This window comes from Perognathus longimembris, chromosome 2, assembly GCF_023159225.1.
Source record: "Perognathus longimembris pacificus isolate PPM17 chromosome 2, ASM2315922v1, whole genome shotgun sequence".
Taxonomy (NCBI): Eukaryota; Metazoa; Chordata; class Mammalia; order Rodentia; family Heteromyidae; genus Perognathus; species Perognathus longimembris.
The window spans coordinates 149,878,492-149,897,191 of record NC_063162.1 but is presented as its reverse complement, the minus strand read 5'-3'; the positions used below and the strand labels follow the sequence as shown (position 1 = coordinate 149,897,191).

General features: G+C 51.9%; 1 protein-coding gene across 1 annotated transcript; it reads right to left on the bottom strand.

Annotated features, from left to right (window-relative positions):
- Positions 1-1,957: 1,957 nt before the first annotated feature.
- Positions 1,958-14,561, bottom strand: Znf282 (zinc finger protein 282). Its single transcript, XM_048340434.1, has 8 exons — positions 14,300-14,561; positions 10,644-11,063; positions 8,974-9,100; positions 8,707-8,826; positions 6,939-7,058; positions 5,076-5,189; positions 3,638-3,751; positions 1,958-2,750 (listed from the first exon to the last, which is right to left on the bottom strand). Exons 1-8 carry the CDS (start codon positions 14,462-14,464, stop codon positions 1,966-1,968), a joined length of 1,965 nt encoding a protein of 654 aa, XP_048196391.1. The 5' UTR covers positions 14,465-14,561; the 3' UTR covers positions 1,958-1,965.
- Positions 14,562-18,700: the final 4,139 nt, after the last annotated feature.

Here is an 18,700-nt window from a genome sequence, read left to right as displayed (position 1 = left end):
TGGTGGTTAATTTTATATCTCTTGCTCTGGTTGATTTTAAACTGCGATCCTTGGATCTCAGCCCCCTGAGTAGCTAGGATTACAAGCCCAAGCCCCATTAAATCTCCATTTCCATAGCAATTTCTCCCTCTTCCTCACACTTCCAACAGCCAGAACAATCTGGATCTTACTTTCCATGATTTAGATTATGAGAATATTTCCGCCTATGCTTTTGAGAAGTTGCAGTCTCCCTGCAACCACCATCCTGATGGCCGAAGGTCCCCTTCTACTCTACTGAACCGTGTCTGTGTTCCGTTTTTGTTTCATCTTGACTCATTTTCCTAAGATTGTCCTCCTTCAAAGAGCCAAATGAAGAAAAAGGAAAAAAAAAATCCCGGTTAATTGAGGCTTTACTGTGGGATGCCACACTGGAGAAGCCTCCAGCTTAGTGCACATGCAGTTTGCAATCTGGTTATCTTTTATTTAATTCAAGAATTCCCTTTGCACGGCAAAAAAAGGGGGGGGTTCTAAGGAGAAGGGGCGCAACATGGATGAGCAGAGCAGAAGCTAGAGAGCTCGCCCGGGGGTGGCTGCCCAATGTCTCCCAGGCTGGAGACAGGAGGCTCAAGAAAAGCCTTTTTTTTTTCTTTTTTTGACACAAACAAGGGTCCTGGGGCACGTCACCCCACCCCAGCGCCTGGCCATGCAAAATGCTGAAATGGAGACTGGGAGCCACGGAGTGATGCACCAACATGAGAGGGAGTCCTTTGGGGATTTCCCAAGGTGACTGCAGGATCGGAGCGTTAGTGGGGTCTGGGTCCATGTCCGTGAGCATGGCCATTGCACGGATAGCACCAATTGGGAGGCCCAGGGCAGGAGAGAGTCTGAGGTGCAGATTCCAGCACCCGCTGGCCCGGCCCACCCGGGCAGAAGACTCACGCCTTGGCGGCTGCCCTGTCCCCCAGCCCCAGGCCCACGGAAGGAGGAAGCCATAGGGCGGGTTCTGGCCCGGCTCTGGAGGGCAGGCTCTGCTGTGCAGTGAGGATCTATTGCTGCACGCGACAGAGGGGCTTGGGTGGAAAGGAGAGGAGGGTGGGCAGGGGGCACAGGCTGCGCCCAGGTGAGCCCCGCAGGTCTTCTAGAACCCAAGCCACTCCTCATCCCAGGAACCCCAAGGGTGGGCGGCTGTGGCTTCTGGGTGGAGGGAGGGGACCTCGGGGGACACTCAAGGGGAGGAAGGGGGACAGAGACCAGGAGGCCAGGCGAGAGCGGTCTCTCAGGCCAAGGAGGTAGGCAGCGTGTGTGTGGCCAGGACACTGCGCTGGGCCCGCGCCCGGGGGGCGGCTCCGCCTCGCTGCTCTTGTCTGGTCTTGGGTGGGTACACGATCTCACCTGTGTCACCCTTTCCTCGGTCACCACGTCGGGTGAACCCTACCCCGCCTCTCTGGGAGGGACAGGCTCAGGGCGAAGACAGATAACGGATAGAAAACACTTTACAAAAGTAGAAAGCGCCGTGGAGCGCGAGGCAGTGATGGCACGAGGTGCCGCCCTTAGCGCACCGTGGCTTCCTCTTCCAGGGCGCCTCCGGCCCGCAGGGTGGGCTTTCCTTCCTCCAGAAGGGCTCTGAGGCTCCCCCCTCCACCTCCTGGTCACGGTCCCTGATCATAACCTGAGGCCGGTCTGGCCACTCCGGCCTCCTTGCTGTCGTCATCTCCGCGGCAACTTCCCCGGCCATTCCGAACGCCTTCAGAGCTGGGCTGGCTGTCCACTCAGGCCGTTCCCCCCCAAACCCGCCCGCCCCCCCCCCCCCGCGCGCCATCGTCCGGGCCTGGAGTGCCGTCCCCGGGCCCGATTTCCAGTGGGAGGTGCGCTGAGGGCAGGGCAGGAATGGGGGCGCGATGGTGGGGATCCCCGGAAGGCCCCGATCGCCCCAGCCCTCCGGGCCCCTCTCCGCCACCCTCCACCTCCCCCACCCCCAGCCCAGCCCTAGTCCCTCTCGGGCGGGGCCTGCAGAGGCCTGGGGGCGCCCCCGCCGTGCACCCGCAGGTGGTCCTTGAGCGACTCCTTGTAGCGGAAGCTCTTGCCGCACTCGCCGCAGGCGTAGGGGCGCTCGCCGGTGTGGATGCGCTGGTGCTTGAGCAGGTTCTGCTTGCGGATGAAGCTCTTGCCGCAGAGCGCGCACTGGAAGGGGCGCTCGCCCGTGTGCAGCCGCTGGTGGTTCTGCAGGTGCTCCTTGCGGCTGTAGGTCTTCTCGCACTCGGAGCACTTGTAGGGCCGCTCGCCGCGGTGCGTCATCTGGTGGCGGATGAGCCCCGAGTGGCAGTTGAAGCTCTTCTCGCACTCGGCGCACTCGTACGGCCGCTCCTTGGTGTGGCTGCGGTGGTGGATGATCAGGCTCTTGCGCACGCCGAAGCTCTTGCCGCACTCCGGGCACGAGTAGGGCTTGCTGCGCGCCCCGTGCCCCAGCAGGCTCCTCCGCAGGCCGCTGGGGCAGCAGCTGCCGCAGCCGGCTCCCACCCCCGGGCCGCCGCCCCCGCCGCCGCCGCCGCCGGGGCCGCCCCCGCTGCCCCCCGCGCTGCCCTCCCCACCTGCCGCCGGGGCCTCGCCCACGCCCCGCTCGCCCGGCAGCGTGGGGAAGCCGCCGTCGTCCAGCAGCGCGCGGCCGCCGCCCGGGCCGCCAGGGTGCTCGGGCACCGGCAGCGGGGGCAGGCTCTGCTGATGGGGCTGCGGAGGGGCGGGGGCTGCGTTCTTCACCAGCAACAGGCTGTCACCTGGGAGGAGACCAGAAAATGGGCGTGGGGATGGCGACCTCTTCAGGATCTCACCCTGTTCTCTAAAGGGGACTGACTGGGTCATCGTCCCTCTGGGCCTCGGTTTCTCTAAAAGTGAGGAAACTGGGCAGATTGATCGTCTAGAGGGTCCTCCTGCCTGTCAAGCTAGCGGCACCGAAAGTGATCCGGCAGGACAGTCCTCCAGGAGCTTCCACTAGACAGAAGTCCACTGCAGAGGGGACCGCTGACCGCGGAGACAGGAATTAGGGCTGTCTGAGGGTTAGTGTCAGGTACGCTCTGCAGGTGTCAGAATTTACCCAAAGTGAAAACTCGCCTAGGGAATTTCAATGCTGGGAGCTGGGACCATAACCCCAGAGTTTTCAGTCTGGGCAGCTGGGATGGTTGGGTCTCACCCAGTCTGAGGGTGCCTGGTCCCTGACAAGGTTCCCATGGCTTTCCACCATCTGCCTCCCCAGGGAATGGCTTCTGTTTCTGCAATGCATCTTTCTCCGGTATCCTAGGGGGTTCAGGCCACAGCTCCCATGCCTTGGAAGATAGTTGGGAGGAGTCAAGGCTCTGAGCAGACTCAGGACAGTGACCTCCGGCCCCATCCAAGAGGCGCTGTCTATATCTAGGCATCTTCTAGGCCTTTCCCTCCATTTCCTCTCCAGTGGCCAGCCGGCTCATTTCTCCCTCCCTGGAGAGCCCCCGCTCCCTAATCAGTTGCAGCTTGTGGAGGAACTGTGAAGAGGGTGGTTTGTAGCCACCCTTCTTAGGATTTGTGTCTCTTCTCTGCTCCCGCTACTGCTCAGGAGTAGAGACCACTTTTCTGGCCATCTCTGCCATGTTTTCACCCCAGGCTCCCCGCAGGGGTGTAAAGGACTCACTAGGGCCAGAGTCTAGTCCGAGTTCTCCTTCCATTGAGTCACGTGGGCCCCATGGGTATGGCTGCTCCTCCTGCTTGATCCAGGACAAAATATCATGTGCTGAGATCAGAGATTCTGTTGACAGGAAAGAAGGTGGTTTTAGACTTCAGTCATTTCCCCCAGCATCCCACTGAAGGTAACTAAAGCTCTGCAGGCCAGGCACTGGTGGCTCATGCTTGTAACCCCAGCTACTCAGGAGGCTGAGATCTGAGGATAGTGGTTCAAAGCCAGCCCGGTCAGGAAAAGTCCTGGTGAGACTCTTATTTCCCATTAATCACAAAATGCCAGAAGTAGAGTTGTGGCTCATGTGGTAGAGCACTGGTCTTGAGCAAAAGAGCTCAGGGACAGCACCCAGGTCCTGAGTTCAGGCCCTATATGAGTACAAAAGATACAGCAAAAAAACAAAACAAAACAAAACACACCAAAAACATTGCATGCAGAGGTTCACTCAGTTCACAGGTACATTTGTATTTATGGAACTCTTGCCTTCCGTGTGTGTGTGTGTGTGTGTGTGTGTGCACGCTCTTATTCTGGGACTTGGACATAGGACCTTGCACTCTCATCTTTTTCACTCAAGGCTGGCACTCTGCCACTTGAGCCACACCTCCCCTTCCAGCTTTTTGATGGTTAACTGGAGGCTAAGAGTCTCGCAGACATTTCTTCCAGGGATGGCTTTGAATCTTGATCTCTAGGTCTCAGCCTCTTGAGTGGCTAGGATTACAGGTGTGTGCCACCAGCACCCAGCCTCCATGGGCTCTCATGGCCTGCTACCTTTTGAAGTGGCCAGAGAGGGGAAAGGTCATCCCAAAGCCCGAGCAATGACAGAACCAGGCTAGAACGCAGGTCTCCTAACTGTCCACCGAGCTCCTGTGGGACTGTAGGGCCAGGGCAGGCCCGCACAAGGCTCAGCTCAGCTGAGCCCACAGCGCCTCGGCTGACCGGCTTGACTCCAAACTCAGCAAGGCAGAAGCAGCAGCCAGCGCTCCCGAAGAGGCTCCAGGGCGGCTGTGCGTCCGTGTCTGCCCGGTCAAGGACTCCTAGACCCTGCTGCTCACTTTCTCTGGCTGGTATGGGATAAGGACGATCTTTAGTATCAGAACTTCTAGAAGGATGATACGGACCTTTCAGCTCTTCAAATGCCTGGGCAACCTGAGAGGTTTCCTGAATGGCTAACCGCGCCCCCCCCCCCCCCCCACCAAAATCTTCGGGGAGAGATTGAACTAACACTCACTCAAGAGAAAGTCCAGAAAATATAAACGACTTTGTTTGTTTGGATTGCTCAAAAAAAAAAAAAAAACCATCAATGCCAAGGTAATTTTAGTGTCTATTCACTGACACAATAAATGATGGATGTAATGATTCCTGCGACCTAGAGATGTTACTCTGACAGCTTTCTTACCTGAATTGGGGTCCGTGGGGATATCTCTCTCTGCCAAATCCTGCTGGTCCCATACGCACTGCTGTTCCTCCTGCTTAATCCGAGACAAGAGGTCCTGGGCAGAGATGGGGGAATCTACTTGTGGAAACAAAAGCAGCAAAAGCTTCAGAAGAAGCGAAATCATCTCTGGTATGTGTTTTGAACAAATCTCTGATCTTATTCCATTCCATTTCCTTAAAAATCAGGCACAAGTATAACTAAATTATTATAATTAATGAAAGGTCCAAATCACTGTAGCCAATGAATGGCACTCTGGCTACAAATCAATGGATGTTACAAGGGAGTAAATTAACAATGATTTTAGAGCACAGAGTGAGTCCACTGGCTCATACCTGTCACCTCGCAACTCAAGAGAAAGAGATCTAAGGATCAGAGTTTAAAGCCAACCTCAGCAAGAAAGTCTATGAGATTTTTTTTTTCCACTGTCAGTCCTGGGCTTGAACTCAGGGCCTGAGCACTGTCCCTGAGCTTCTTTTGCTCAAGGCTAGTTCTCTATCACTTGAGCCACCACACCACTTCTGGCTTTTTCTGTGCACGTGGTACTGAGGAATTGAACCCAGGGCTTCATACATGCTAGGCAAGCACTCTACCAGTAAGCCACATTCCCAGCCTTCTATGGGATTCTTATCTCCAATTTATCACTAAAAAGCTAGAAGTAGAGCTGTGGCTCAAGTGTTAGAGTACTGACTTTCGGCCAAAACGCTAACGAGCCATGCTCCCATCTTAAGTTCAAATTCCAGTATTCCAGTATCAGTATGCACAGACACAAACACAAACACACACAAATACAGATACACACACACACACACACACACACACACACACACACAGAATTTCTCCAGAGACTTAATCCGCCAGAATGAAATCCTCATTGGACTGCTGAGACCTCAACGGGACACACAGATCCTCATAAAGGACTTTCCCAGGGAAAAAACCTCCCAGGAAGCCTTTTAGCAGCCTCATTTGGGCAAGACTTTTCTAATAGGAAACATTTTTCTTCAGCAATGTTTAAACCTAATTTACCACTGGGTACCAGTAGGTCATGGTTAAAATCCAAGCTACTTAGGATGCTGCGGTGTGAGGATTGAGGTGAAAAGCCAGATTGCGCAGGAAAAGTCCATGAGACTCTTTATCTCCAATTAACCAGCAAAAAGCCAGAAGTGGAGCTCATGTACTAGAGGACCAGTCTTGAGAGCAAAAGCTAAGGGACAGTACCCAGGCCCTGAGTTCAAGCCCCAGTAGCAGCACAAAGAGAGGGGGTGGGGCAGACAGATAGATAGATATGGACCAACTCCAAGAAAGAAGAAATTCCACCTGGGTGCCAGTGGCTCCTGCCTGTAACCCTAGCTACTCAGGAGGTTGAGATCTGAGAATTCTGATTAAAAGTCAGCCCAGGCAGTAAAGTCTGCGAGACTCTTCTTTTTAAATTAATTAATTTTATTCATCTATTATTTTTATGTTTACTGTGATACCAAGGAATAGAACCCAGGGCCTCATGCATGCTAGGCAAGCACGCCATCCCTAAGCCCCGTTCCCAGCCACTTGGAGACTCTTATCTCCAATAAACTACCAAAAAGGTCGTGCATCCTCATGCTGAGTGCCATTTCTGCATCCCCGGAAAAACCCTGAATCAGCCCCACAAGCACCTGCAGCCTTGCCATTGCCGCCATGGCTTCCCATCCTGGAACCCGCAGGGGACACCCACTCAAGCCGCAGACTGCCCTCACAACCCTCCTTTCCTCTGCTGACACTCACTCAAGCCGCGGACTGCCCTCTCAACCCTCCTTTCCTCTCCCGGGGCAGATGGCTATTTGGCTCACTCACCGGTGATGGATTCCGTGGGGATAGCTCTTTCTTCCAGGTTCCGCTGGCTCCGCACACACAGGGCTTCCTCCCTCTTGACCTGGGAGGGCACGTCCTGTGCAGGTACCAGGGGTTCCGCTCCTAGGGGCAGAGAACCATGCCACTGAGAGACATTTTTCTGTATGTGGGTCAGCAGGAAGTTCTGGGGTCAGGGGCATGGCTGCTAGTACTTGGGTGGGGTGAGGACAGGGATTTCTGGTTCCTGTTGGAGCCCCAAAGGATCCTGAAGAGCAGAAGACTCCAAGAGCAGAGAATCAACATCCAAGAAAACATGATAGGCAACAAAATCAAGTATGAGAAAGGCCAGGGAGAGACTGAAATTGCACTCTGTAACTGGACTCAGTCACCTGTTTAACTTTGTGTAAAAGCGATTTGTCCTTGTTTTTTACCCAAGTAGAAAATACACATGTGTGCAAACATATGTGTGCATATGTGATAATGAAGCAGCCAGCCAGCCAAAGAAGCAGAGTAAGTCCTAACCAAGCACACAACATCTGTAAGCATAAAAGTCAACAATAAGTCCTAAGACATTCTGGCATTCTGTGTACTAGCTCCTGGCAAGAAATAGCTTAGACAACAGAAGAAAGATTGGGTGAGGAACTTGAAGACGGAAATTCTGGTTTCACCTCTGCTACCAACTTGGGTGCCTGAGTCATTTTGCCTCTTGGGGTTTCAGTCTGCCTGTTTCATTTGTAAAATAAAGGTAGTGGTTCCTGTTCTGTTTTGTGCCCAATGATGTTTAATAACTCAGTGACACTGCTGAGGTCACAGTGCACCAAAGGTGGGAAGCTTAATACTGGTACTGTAACCACAGCTGCGGAACCAAACATCTGCAAAGCCAGATGAATGGGAGGAAGGAGTGGGTGAAAGGAAGCACCCACCACAAGAAAAGAAAACCTAGAGAGAACGCAGACGCTGTATTTGCCAGAGGTTGGGGAGGACCGGGAAGTGGATGCTCCTGGCAACCCGTCTCCTGGAGAAACTTCTGATTTACACATGCATATTCAGATCTCTCTCTCTAGCTTAACTGTGGTTACAAGTCAGCTTTAACAAAGCAAAGGACTAATAACCATGCTGCAGGTTTAAGCCAAGATATTTTCCTGTGAAGTGATTATCAAATCTCCACCACAACAGAGTTGGCCCCTGGAAGCAATTCAAGACACACTCCTTCCTTCCTTCTTTCTTTTTTTGCCAATCCTGGGCTTGGACTCAGGGCCTGAGCACTGTCCCTGGCTTCTTTTTGCTCAAGGCTGGCACTCTGCCACTTGAGCCACAGCGCCACTTCTGGCCATTTTCTATATATGTGGTGCTGGGGAATCAAACCCAGGGCTTCATGTATATGAGGCAAGCACTCTTGCCACTAGGCCATATTCCCAGCCCTCTTTTTTTCTTTTTTATCGGTCTTAGGGCTTGAACTCAAGGCCTGGGCGCTGTTCCTGAGCTCTTTTGTTAAAGGCTAGCGCTCTACCACTTTGACCCACAGTGCCACTTCCATTTTTTGAGTGGTTAATTGGAGATAAGAGTTTCACAGGGACTATTCTGCACGGGCTTTGAACCACAATCCTCAGATCTCAACCTCTTGAGTAGCTAGGATTATAGGTGTGAGCCACCAGCGCCTAGCTCTTCCTTCTTGACTGTATTTAACAGTGTCTCCCAGCATGGTCTATGGGGCACACAGCTCTCTTCTCCCACCCTTCGGGGACCCGGCCCTATCTTCAGCTGCCATTACCTGTGTCTGCATCCACTGGGACTTCTCTCTCTTCAGGGTGCCGTTGCTCCCACACACAAGGCTCTTCTCTGGGCTCCACCTGGGCTGGAGCATCTGGCTTGGGCACTGGGCCCTCTGTGTCTACAAGTGAGATGGAAGAGAAAGAAGGGCTGCAGGAAGTTGACGAGTAAATTCTGATCAGGGCACTAGGAGAGCTTTCCATTATCTACTTCTCCATCTCCATTTGCATACTTTGGCATGACAGCCATTATAGGAAGGCATTCTTACCCAGGGACATCAGAGTTTTGTAGTTTTCCTTAACAAGGTTATTGTAAAGCTCCTTCTGCCACTCATCCAAGTTCTTCCACTCGTCTTCAGAGAAGTAGACAGCAATGTCCACAAAAGTCACAGGGACCTGGGCCAACAAGAATTTTAGTCTAGCGTCTCCTGCTGTTCCTTACCTCCTTTATCTGTGGGCCATGGGCACCAGCCCAGCCTACAGTCTGGTCTTTGATCCCCAAATCCCAAACTCAGAACCCCAGCCCACACGAATCCATTTCCACGAAGTCAGAACTCTCCATCCAGCTACCTTCTTGGATTTCCAATAGCAATGTTTTCCACAGTGGGAAATCACAGAGCTGAGTATAGTAAAAACCCTGTGCTAAAGCTTGTATTTCAGGTCAGGACACTGGTATCTACAAAGGTGACATTTTTGTTACTAAACCATATAAAATCCAAAGGCACATGCGACAGCCTTGGGTGGGCCATCTTCCTGGGGACCTTTCTCCACAGCCGGAGCCGTGGCCCACCGTCAGTGAATCACGTGCGGGTGCAGGTACCAATGGGCTACAAGAAGTCTGGCTATATCCATTTTAACTGATACCAGCAGGTTTTCTCCTAGGACCAAATTGTTCAAAACGAGTTTCACTTCCCCGATTTACCACTGAGGTTCCCCCTGCGACCACGGCCTTCCTTCCCACACATCTCACATCCCCACAGAACCAGCTTCTCACTCACACTGAAATCCAATCCCTTGACTCTCCCTATCTCCTAGTCCTTGTCTATTAGTACAGGGCCAACGCTGGCCTGGGTGGAACAGACCGGAAAGAAGCAACAGATAAACACGTAAACAGATCTTGGCCTGAACAGTGATCAGTAGCCTCACAGCAACTACCAACGGCAGCCCTCACACCAGGTACACAAAACTGTGAGGGTAAAGCTAAACACGATGGCTCCCACCTGTAATCCTAGCTACGCAGGAGCCTGAGATTTGAGGATGGTGGTTCAAAACCAGTGTGAGTAGGAAAATCCAAAAGACTCTTATCTCTAATTAACCCCCAAAATGCTGGAAGTGGAGCTGTGGTCCAAGTGATAGAGTGACAGGCCCTAAGTGCAAGCTCTTAAAGAAACGTCATTCCTCGACCCAGAATGCCCTGTGCGGGTGCCATGTGCACACTCGTGTGCTTCCCATCCATCTTTAGAACCAGAGCTAGCATTTAGATCACCAGACTGGGGCACATCTCCAGCCTGGGGAAAACCAACATGCCCCATTTTGTTCATTGCTGTTAGAAAACAAACCACAAAATTCTACAGTCAACACTTGTCTTAAATCCATACTGCCTGTCCCACGGCTGCCATCGCTGACACTTCGCATTGTGCCCTGGGAAGCTTGTGGCAAACTTGACTCTCCCAAGACCTTTCTCCAGCCTTCCTGCATCTCCTGGTTCTCTCTGACTTCAGGGGGATGTTGGCAAGCTCCGGCCTCGCCCTTTCCTCCCTGCCAATACACACCTTCAGGTCTCCTCTACCTCCGGCTTTTGAAAGTTAACCCATTCATTTTGTCTCACTTATCCTTTAGTAAACAGGGAACTAGTGAAGACTGCAAGGCCTGACCAGATGAAACCAACTGTTCACCTAGGCCGTTCCTTCCCTCCGCCTGCCCCTGGACTGTCACTTACCTTGGGGGCCTCGCCCTTGGTCCCTGGGGGCAGCCGCAGGACCCAGAAGTTCCTGTTTCGCAGCAGGTTCTCCAGGTTCTCCAGGCGCCGCTGCAGCAGCCCGTACTCCTGCAGCAGGGTCCCCAGCACGGCCCACTTGCTCTCCATGTGGTTCCCGAACTCCACGGCCGTCTTTTCGCAGTCGGCCAGCTTCTTCTCTGCTGTCCCCGTGCGTCCCTCCAGGTTTAGGAGCTGGCTAGCCTGGGCGTCCACCTTCCTCTCCACAGCCTGAATGGCGGCCACCACGGTCCAGAGTGAGATCTCGGCAGTAGGTAACTGGGGTTCCCGCATCATGCGGTCAGGGAAGACGGGAGCCCTATCTGGGAAGGGTGGGAACTGAAAAGGCATAGGTCGCCGGGCATCCATGTCCCATTCTTGAGCCTGTGTGAAGAGCACAAGAGAGACAGCCAAGGATAAGAAAACGTAAAGGATTCAGGTGCAGGTGGCGGACACCTACAACCCTAACTACTTAAGATACGGAGATCTGAGGCTTATGATTCAAAACCAGCCTGGCTTTGAATTGCCAATTGCCTGGCAAAAGCTGACTAGCACAACAATGATTGTGAGCAAGAAAACCAAGCAAACATGAGGTCCTGAATTCAAGCACTAGGACACACACACACTCATATACACACACAGAATATGTGTAAAGGGCAAGAGTGCTTGCCTCGTATACATGAGGCCCTGGGTTCAATTCCCCAGCACCACATATACAGAAAACAGCCAGAAGTGGCGCTGTGGTTCAAGTGGCAGAGTGCTAGCCTTGAGCAAAAGGAAGCCAGGGACAGTGCTCAGGCCATGAGTCCAAGGCCCAGGACTGGCCAAAAAAAAAAAAAGAATATGTGTAAAGGGGAAGGTGACTTGAAATAAGGAACAATTAATTAAACATCACACTCTCATTCTCCTCCAAAGACCCCGCCCTTACAAACTATGGTGCTCATTAATGACCCTAGCAATAACTAGAGCAGCCAATCCATCCATCCAACTAGCCACTCTCCCATTTTCCTGCCTGTGGGAGTCAGGCTGTTGGATTTACCATGGTGAACCAAGGTCATAGAACCTCACCTAAAATGTCACAGACCTTTATTCTGACTAGAACTCCTGCTTTCTTCATTGACTACACTTAACGATAAACTTTGCCTCAAGATTTCTGTCCCAAGTTAAGATTTTCATGTAGGTTGTCTGACAAGCTCTCAGCAGGTTAGGGCAAGAATGATTATTTCTGCCTGAAAGATAAGATAATGACACTGAGGCAAAGAGAAGTAGCTGGTCATCTGTGAGCACCACCCAGGTGCCACAGGTAACAGACACTTTGCAAACCAAGGAAGTGACCAAAACACACAAGCTAAGGGGCAGATCAGTAGCCTGTGTGTGTTTGTGTGCCAGGCCAAGGCCTGGACATTGTCCCTGAGCTGCAGCTCTACTTCTGGCGTGTGTGTGTGTGTGTGTGTGTGTGTGTGTGTGTGTGTGTGTGTGTGTGTGGTCAATTGGAAGCCAGAGTTTCACAGACTTTCCTGCTTGGGCTGGCTTGAGCCTTGACCCTCAGATCTCAGCTTCCTGAGTAGCTAGGATTACAGGTGTGAGGTACCAGTTCCCAACTTCAGCAGCTTTTTCTTTTAAGTCCATGTAAAACAATGTGTGTGTGTGTGTGTGTGTGTGTGTGTATACACGCACACATGTGTGCATGTAGGTGCTGGGACTTGAACTCAGGGCCTGGGCTCTGTCCCTTAGCTTTTCCCTCAAGGATGGTCTTCAACCATACAAGCCATAGTTCCATTTCCAACTTTTGCTGGTTAATTGGAAATAAGCTTTCTGGCTTCAAACTGTGATCTCAGATCTCAGCCTCTTGAGTAGCTAGGATTATAGGCATGAGCCACAAGTGCACAGGTTTTTTTTTTAACTATCTTTTCATAACTATTTGGCAAAATATGAATTTACTAGGAGGAAGGGACTGGGAGAGAGGGAGTAAAGGGACGACACTGTATGGAAGAAAATGTACTCATTACCTGACTCAAGTAGTTATAATCCCTCTGTACATCACTTTTAAAATAACAATCAAGTAAATTTTTTAAATGGATTTACTAAAAACAGTCACTTATAAGCGAGGAGGAATCCCTTTCACTTCCATGAGAGACTAGAGTTAAAGCTCTGGGTTGCTCCCTGCTTCCTATGGAGGGGGTACCTCATGTCATAAAGCCTCCCCTTTATCTTCCTGCACCCACCTTCTATGCAGAAGGTGAGGCCAGGGAGGTGCAAGGTGGTAGCTGAGTCCTGTGGCCAACAGAGTGCCATGGTTGGTTGCTGATCTGGAGATGGGGAACCTAGCATGCCAGCACCAAGGGCTTGCAGGACGGTGACACAAGCTGATCATTGACCTTCCTACATAGAGCAGGAGGAAGTGTCCCTTTTTGTTTATGCTGCTCCTGCCGCATAAGCCCTCAGCTCAGGTAAACTGGAGTGGGTCCGGGGACAGACCTTTGTCATCACATGGCTATTTTCCCAAACTCAGAGAAGCTGTGACAGCCAGAGGACTACCTCACAGCCCTAGGAATCCCCTCCCTGACATATGAAAGAGCAGCAGGTCCCTAGTAAGGGCAGCCCCTGCTGGGTAAGGGACAGCTCTGCTTCCATCAAGCCATCTGAGCTCTCTCAAAGAGGCCTCCACGGGGCCTAGCTCCCAGAAGGGGATGGGGCTGACACAAGTTTAGGAAGTCAAGGGCCACTTTGGTTTCACAGGTTTGAAGATCAAGAAGCTGAAAAATGATCCGAGATGGCCCAGGCCCTCCTGGCTGACTTGTAACAATCCAGAGAGAGAATCAGGTGGGAACAGGAGGACTGTGCAGTCTATGGGGGACAGGAGGGTTCTCGGTCTCCTCGGCTCAGGCCTCTCTTTAGGCCCAGTGCAGGGACGCTGGTTCTCCAACCACCCTAGGACGGTTCACCTCTCACCCCGGGCACCCGAAGGTAACGACTCTGGGGTGCGTCTTGGGCGTCGTCAGTTGTTTTAGAAGCTGACCCGGGTGATTCCATATGCAGCCAAGTTTGGCAACCCAGGGCGACCAAGTCCCCTCCCGGTGGTCCCCTCCCGGGTCACCCCCGTGCGGAGGGAAAGTGCATCCGCCGGTAGGCTTGCAGGAAGACGCCGATGGAACGTAAAATCTTTTTTTTTTTTTTTTGTCAAACTACCTACAGTGTAAACATGGATGTGGTATTCTTTCTCCAGCCAGGCCTGCCGGTAACAACCCCCCCCCCCCCCCGCCCACACACACACACATCCCACGGCTCGCCAGACGCCAAGGGGAGCCCCGGCCCGGGCTCCAGGAAGGGCCCGCCGCGGCGCCAGGTCCCGGCGGGCACCGGGCCCGGGCGGGGCGGGTAGGTGCGGGGCGATCGCACGGTGGGGCCTGCCGCCCGCCCGGGGCCTGCGTTGGGGCCCACTCCACGCGCCCGCCCAGGGCCGCGCCCGAGCCCGAGCCGGGGCCGGCGCCGCACGGCGCGAGGCGCCCGGGGCACCGCGGGATGCGCCCCGGGCGCGGCCGGTTCCCCCAGGCCCGGCGGCCCCGCCCCGCCCCCACGGAGGCCGCCGCGGCCATGGCGCCGGCGGGGGCTGCACCCACCTGCATGGGCGGCATTCCCTCGGCCATTTCCCCGCGCAGCGCCGGCTCCTGGTGACAGACCTCGTCCGGGGGCAGCGCCTGGGCCCAGCTCCAGCTGCCGCCGTCCAGCCCCAGGCCCTGGATGCCCAGCTGCTGAGGCTGCGGCCGTGTTGACACAAACTGCATCCTGGGAGCGCTGCTTCCCCGCTCGGGCCGGCCAGGGAGAGGAAGAACGTTCTCCGGGCGCCTTCCCCCTCGCCGGGGCCGGACAGCTCCATCTACAGCCCGTAGGAGCGAACAGTCCCCGTGCGCGGCGCTCCCGCCCTCCGCCGCCGCGCGCCAGCCAATGGCCGGGGCGCTCCCGCCCGCCGGCGCGCGGGGCCGGCCCGGGGTCGCCGCCCGCCCCGCTCCGCCTCGCTCCGGGACGGCCCGGCTTCCCGTCCCCGGCCACCGACCGGCCGCGGACTCGTCGGCGTTGATTCTGCAGGTGTGCTCGGCAGAGGGTGAGGGCGGGACACCTGCTCCGACGATGGCGTGGTGACTCCAGAGTCACCTCCCGAGTGCAGACAAACCACGCCGGCCCATTCCAGGGTTACACCAGGAAAGAGGATGAGAACCGTGCCCCGCACGGAGTAGGCATTGAGCAAAGTCAAGTCCTTGTAATTATCCACAGCCCAGCATCTCTAACTTGCTAGATGAAGTGTGTGTGCGTGTGTGTATACATGTGCTTGAACTCAGGGCCCGGACACTGCCCCGTTGCCTTTTTGCTCAAGGCTATTGCTTGAGTCACACTTTGAGTCACAGCTTTTTGGTAGTTAACTAGAGATAGCCTCACAGACTTTTCCCTCTGGGTTGGCTTCCAACCGTGAACCTCAGGTCTCAAGTCTCTTGAGCAGCTAGGATGACAGGCGTGAGCCAATGACCAGGTTCTACTTGACACCTGAGACCCAGGAACCCACACCTAGCAGAGGGTGCCCTGCATGTAGGTAATCACAGTATTGTTGTCTCCGTGGCTTCTCAATGGTCAATTCAACTTTTTTTCTTTTTTTTTTTTTTTTGGCCAGTCCTGGGCCTTGGACTCAGGGCCTGAGCACTGTCCCTGGCTTCTTCCCGCTCAAGGCTAGCACTCTGCCACTTGAGCCACAGCGCCGCTTCTGGCCGTTTTCTGTATATGTGGTGCTGGGGAATAGAACCTAGGGCCTCGTGTATCCGAGGCAGGCACTCTTGCCACTAGGCTATATCCCCAGCCCTCAACTTTTTTTCTTTTTGCCAGTCCTGGAGCTTGAAATCAGGGCCTGGACACTGTCCCTGAGTTTCTTTGGCTCAAGGCCAGGACTCTACCACTTGGGTCACAGCACCAATTTTTTTCTGTGTATGTGGTACTGAGGAATCAAACACAGGGGACTTCATGCATGCTAGGCAAACACTTTACCACTAAGCCGCACTCCCAGCCTCAATCCACTTTTAAAAGTGAAGATTTGATTACTGAATATGATCAAAATTCACTTAAAAGGAAGTCTAGCGCTCCTGCCAAAACATAGTGTTCTTTGACAAATGCAAAAATAAGCTATTTAAAACCATAGTGAGGGCTGGAGATATAGCCTAGTGGCAAGAGTGCCTGCCTTGGATACACGAGGCCCTAGGTTCGATTCCCCAGCACCACATATACAGAAAACGGCCAGAAGCGGCGCTGTGGCTCAAGTGGCAGAGTGCTAGCCTTGAGTGGGAAGAAGCCAGGGACAGTGCTCAGGCCCTGAGTCCAAGGCCCAGGACTGGCCAAAAAAAAAGAAAAAAAAGAAAACCATAGTGAGGTGACTGTTAAATCCAGGATGTCAATGGGGTCACCAGTCTCGTTTTGTTCTTCAACAAACTGTCCTCCGACTTAGGATGGTGCGGTGCAAGCTTCTTTCTAAAAGAGGTGAAGATGGCCTCCAACGTGTGCAAGGGCCAGCCCTCTCTTCTGTGCTGGTCCAAGCCTGCCAGCATCTTGGTTTCGATAAACATAAATATGATAGTTTCACTAGAATTGTTCATTTTTATCCTGCTGCTTACTGAATTGATATTTGAACTTTAAAAAAATTATAAACTCAGGACCAAGAACTAATTTGTGTAGATTCTCAAACGTCCTTAATTTTGAACTCTGAATGTTTAATCCAGTCTCTCTAGTAATCTGCCTGCCATTTTTCTGATCTAATTCATCAAAGTACATAAAACTGGGTTTCTTCTTTCTGGTATGAGTGTTTGAATTCAGGGTTTCATATGTGCTCGATCACTTGAGCTAGGCCTCCAGCCTGGCTTTTTGCTGTCTATTTTAGAAATGGAGTGTAGCAGACTTTTTTGTCTGGGTGGCTTCAAACTTTAACCCTCCAGATTTCAGCTTCCTGAGTAGCTCTGAGGCATATAGGCCTTAACACTGATTTTGTTACAAATGTTGTTGGGAGAAATCACATTACTTGGGTCAACCAGATATATTTTACACAAAACTTTGTTTTTGGTCTGCGTGCACACAGTTCTGTTTCTGATCTAAATGAAGAAAACATCAACATCATCTAGGACGACTAACTCAACAACTGTTCTGTACTGACACTGCACTTGCTCTACTGACACTTCTTAACCTTGCAATAAATCTTTTAAAGCATGGTTTAACCTTTCCTCATTTTCCCAAAAATTTTTGTTTAGTAGTAGTTATCTTCACATTTGAAATGAGGAAACTGAAAGATTGACACTCCAGCTTCCCGAGTTCCTTTCCATGACCATTTTCCTTAAAAACAATCATCCTTACAAAAGCATCCTAAATGCTACACGAGATACTCAAAACTGATAGAAATAAAATATTAAATTCTATAGTTTGAAGGAACCAAATATTACCATCTTTTCCAATCCTCAAATGAGAATTAGAAAATTTTAATCTTCATAAATTAAGTAATTTGCCCCTTTTCAAGTAGGAAATGTTAAGCTAGGACCAGAATTCCGTTTTTAACTCCTACTCTGGTGGTTTTTTCATAAGGCAGTTTTGGGGCATCCACATATTAATGCCATACTCATGCTCTTGGGCAGCTTAGCTCTGATGCCAATTTCTAGACTTAATAGCAAATACCGGCTTTGCTAATGAACAAACACAAAGCAACATGGTGAAGTTTTGTCAAATCCTTTATTGGAAATTCAAATTTTATCTTGGATAACTTTACAGGACACTGCTTTTGAGACTGTCCTAATGAGGTTGTTTTGTTCTGCTCTAATGGTCTTATGGGTGATGGAAAGCAATTTGACTAAGTTGTATGTTTATGAGTGCAGCCAGTTATTTATCAAAGGGCCAGAAAGGATTAAATAGCATCCTCCCTAGACTTTGTGACAAATGATTCTTGCCAGCATCCAGATCCTTTATGCAAGGGTAATCTGGCCAGTGACAGTAGTTATGAAAGGGAAATGTTTGAGGGAAACCTGATGGAGTTAGAAATTTTCTATACTGTGGTAGTACCCAAATGTCATACTGTGTCACTGTTGTCCTTTCCTAAATGAGTTTAGCAGATTCGCAGGTCCTGGAGCAGGAGCCATAAATGAGCCTTTTACTACTTGCTTCAGTTGACTGAAGATGAGATCATCACCTCAGGATTTGGATAGAAACTTTTTGGGCCTGATACAGATGGAGATGCTGGGCAGGATTTCCCATCATATAATACAGGAAGGAAAAAACAAACAAACAGCTCATTGGGGTTGTGGCCAGAAATGTATGGGAGCAGGGAGGTATAGGTTAAACAGAAGCAAAATATGGTCGGGTGAGACCCCAGCAACTCTGTGCTTCAAGTGAGCAACCTCAGCTCTGGATAGCCATCTCCACTTGCTGCTTCCTATTAAAACCATCCCTCTAGGGCTGGGAATATGGCCTAGTGGCAAGAGTGCTTGCCTCATATACATGAAGCCCTGGGTTCGATTCCTCAGCACCACATATCTAGAAAAGGGCCAGAAGTGGCGCTGTGCCTCAAGTGGTAGAGTGCTAGCCTTGAGCAAACAGAAGCCAGGGACACAGTGCTTACAAGTCCCAGGACTGGCAAAAACAAAAACAAAAACAATCATTCCTTTGGGCTGCAGCTCTGCACTAGACACCTTGCTCTGGGCTCCTCTTAGGCCTCAACACCTCAGGGACATGGATATTGTTATCTTTATTTTATAAAGAATATGTGGTTCAAGATGGTTAACTAATATAGGTGTCATACTGCCGATGATAATGTTAGGACTTGAATCTAGGCCTGACTCCAGAGACCGAGCTCTTAGCCTATTTTTAATAGGGCAGAATTCGCGTGATGAGTCCATGGTGAGGATCAGCACATCCCTGTCCCACCTCATCCTCATCTACCTCACCTGCCTTCTGTAGGAACCTGACATTTGTCAAAAACCCTGTGTGGGAAGTAAATGCTCCTTTGC

What these genes read in the sequence shown, in the direction of transcription:
- Znf282 (XM_048340434.1), bottom strand. Translation starts at nt 14,464, where the DNA reads ATGCAGTTTGTGTCAACACGGCCGCAGCCTCAGCAGCTGGGCATCCAG. An exon ending in CCAAGGGCGAGGCCCCCAAG is followed by an intron (nt 9,101 to 10,643) that starts GTAAGTGACAGT and finishes TTGTTGGCCCAG; the next exon opens with GTCCCTGTGACTTTTGTGGA. An exon ending in CGGACTAGACTCTGGCCCTA is followed by an intron (nt 2,751 to 3,637) that starts GTGAGTCCTTTA and finishes GTCTCCTCCCAG; the next exon opens with GTGACAGCCTGTTGCTGGTG.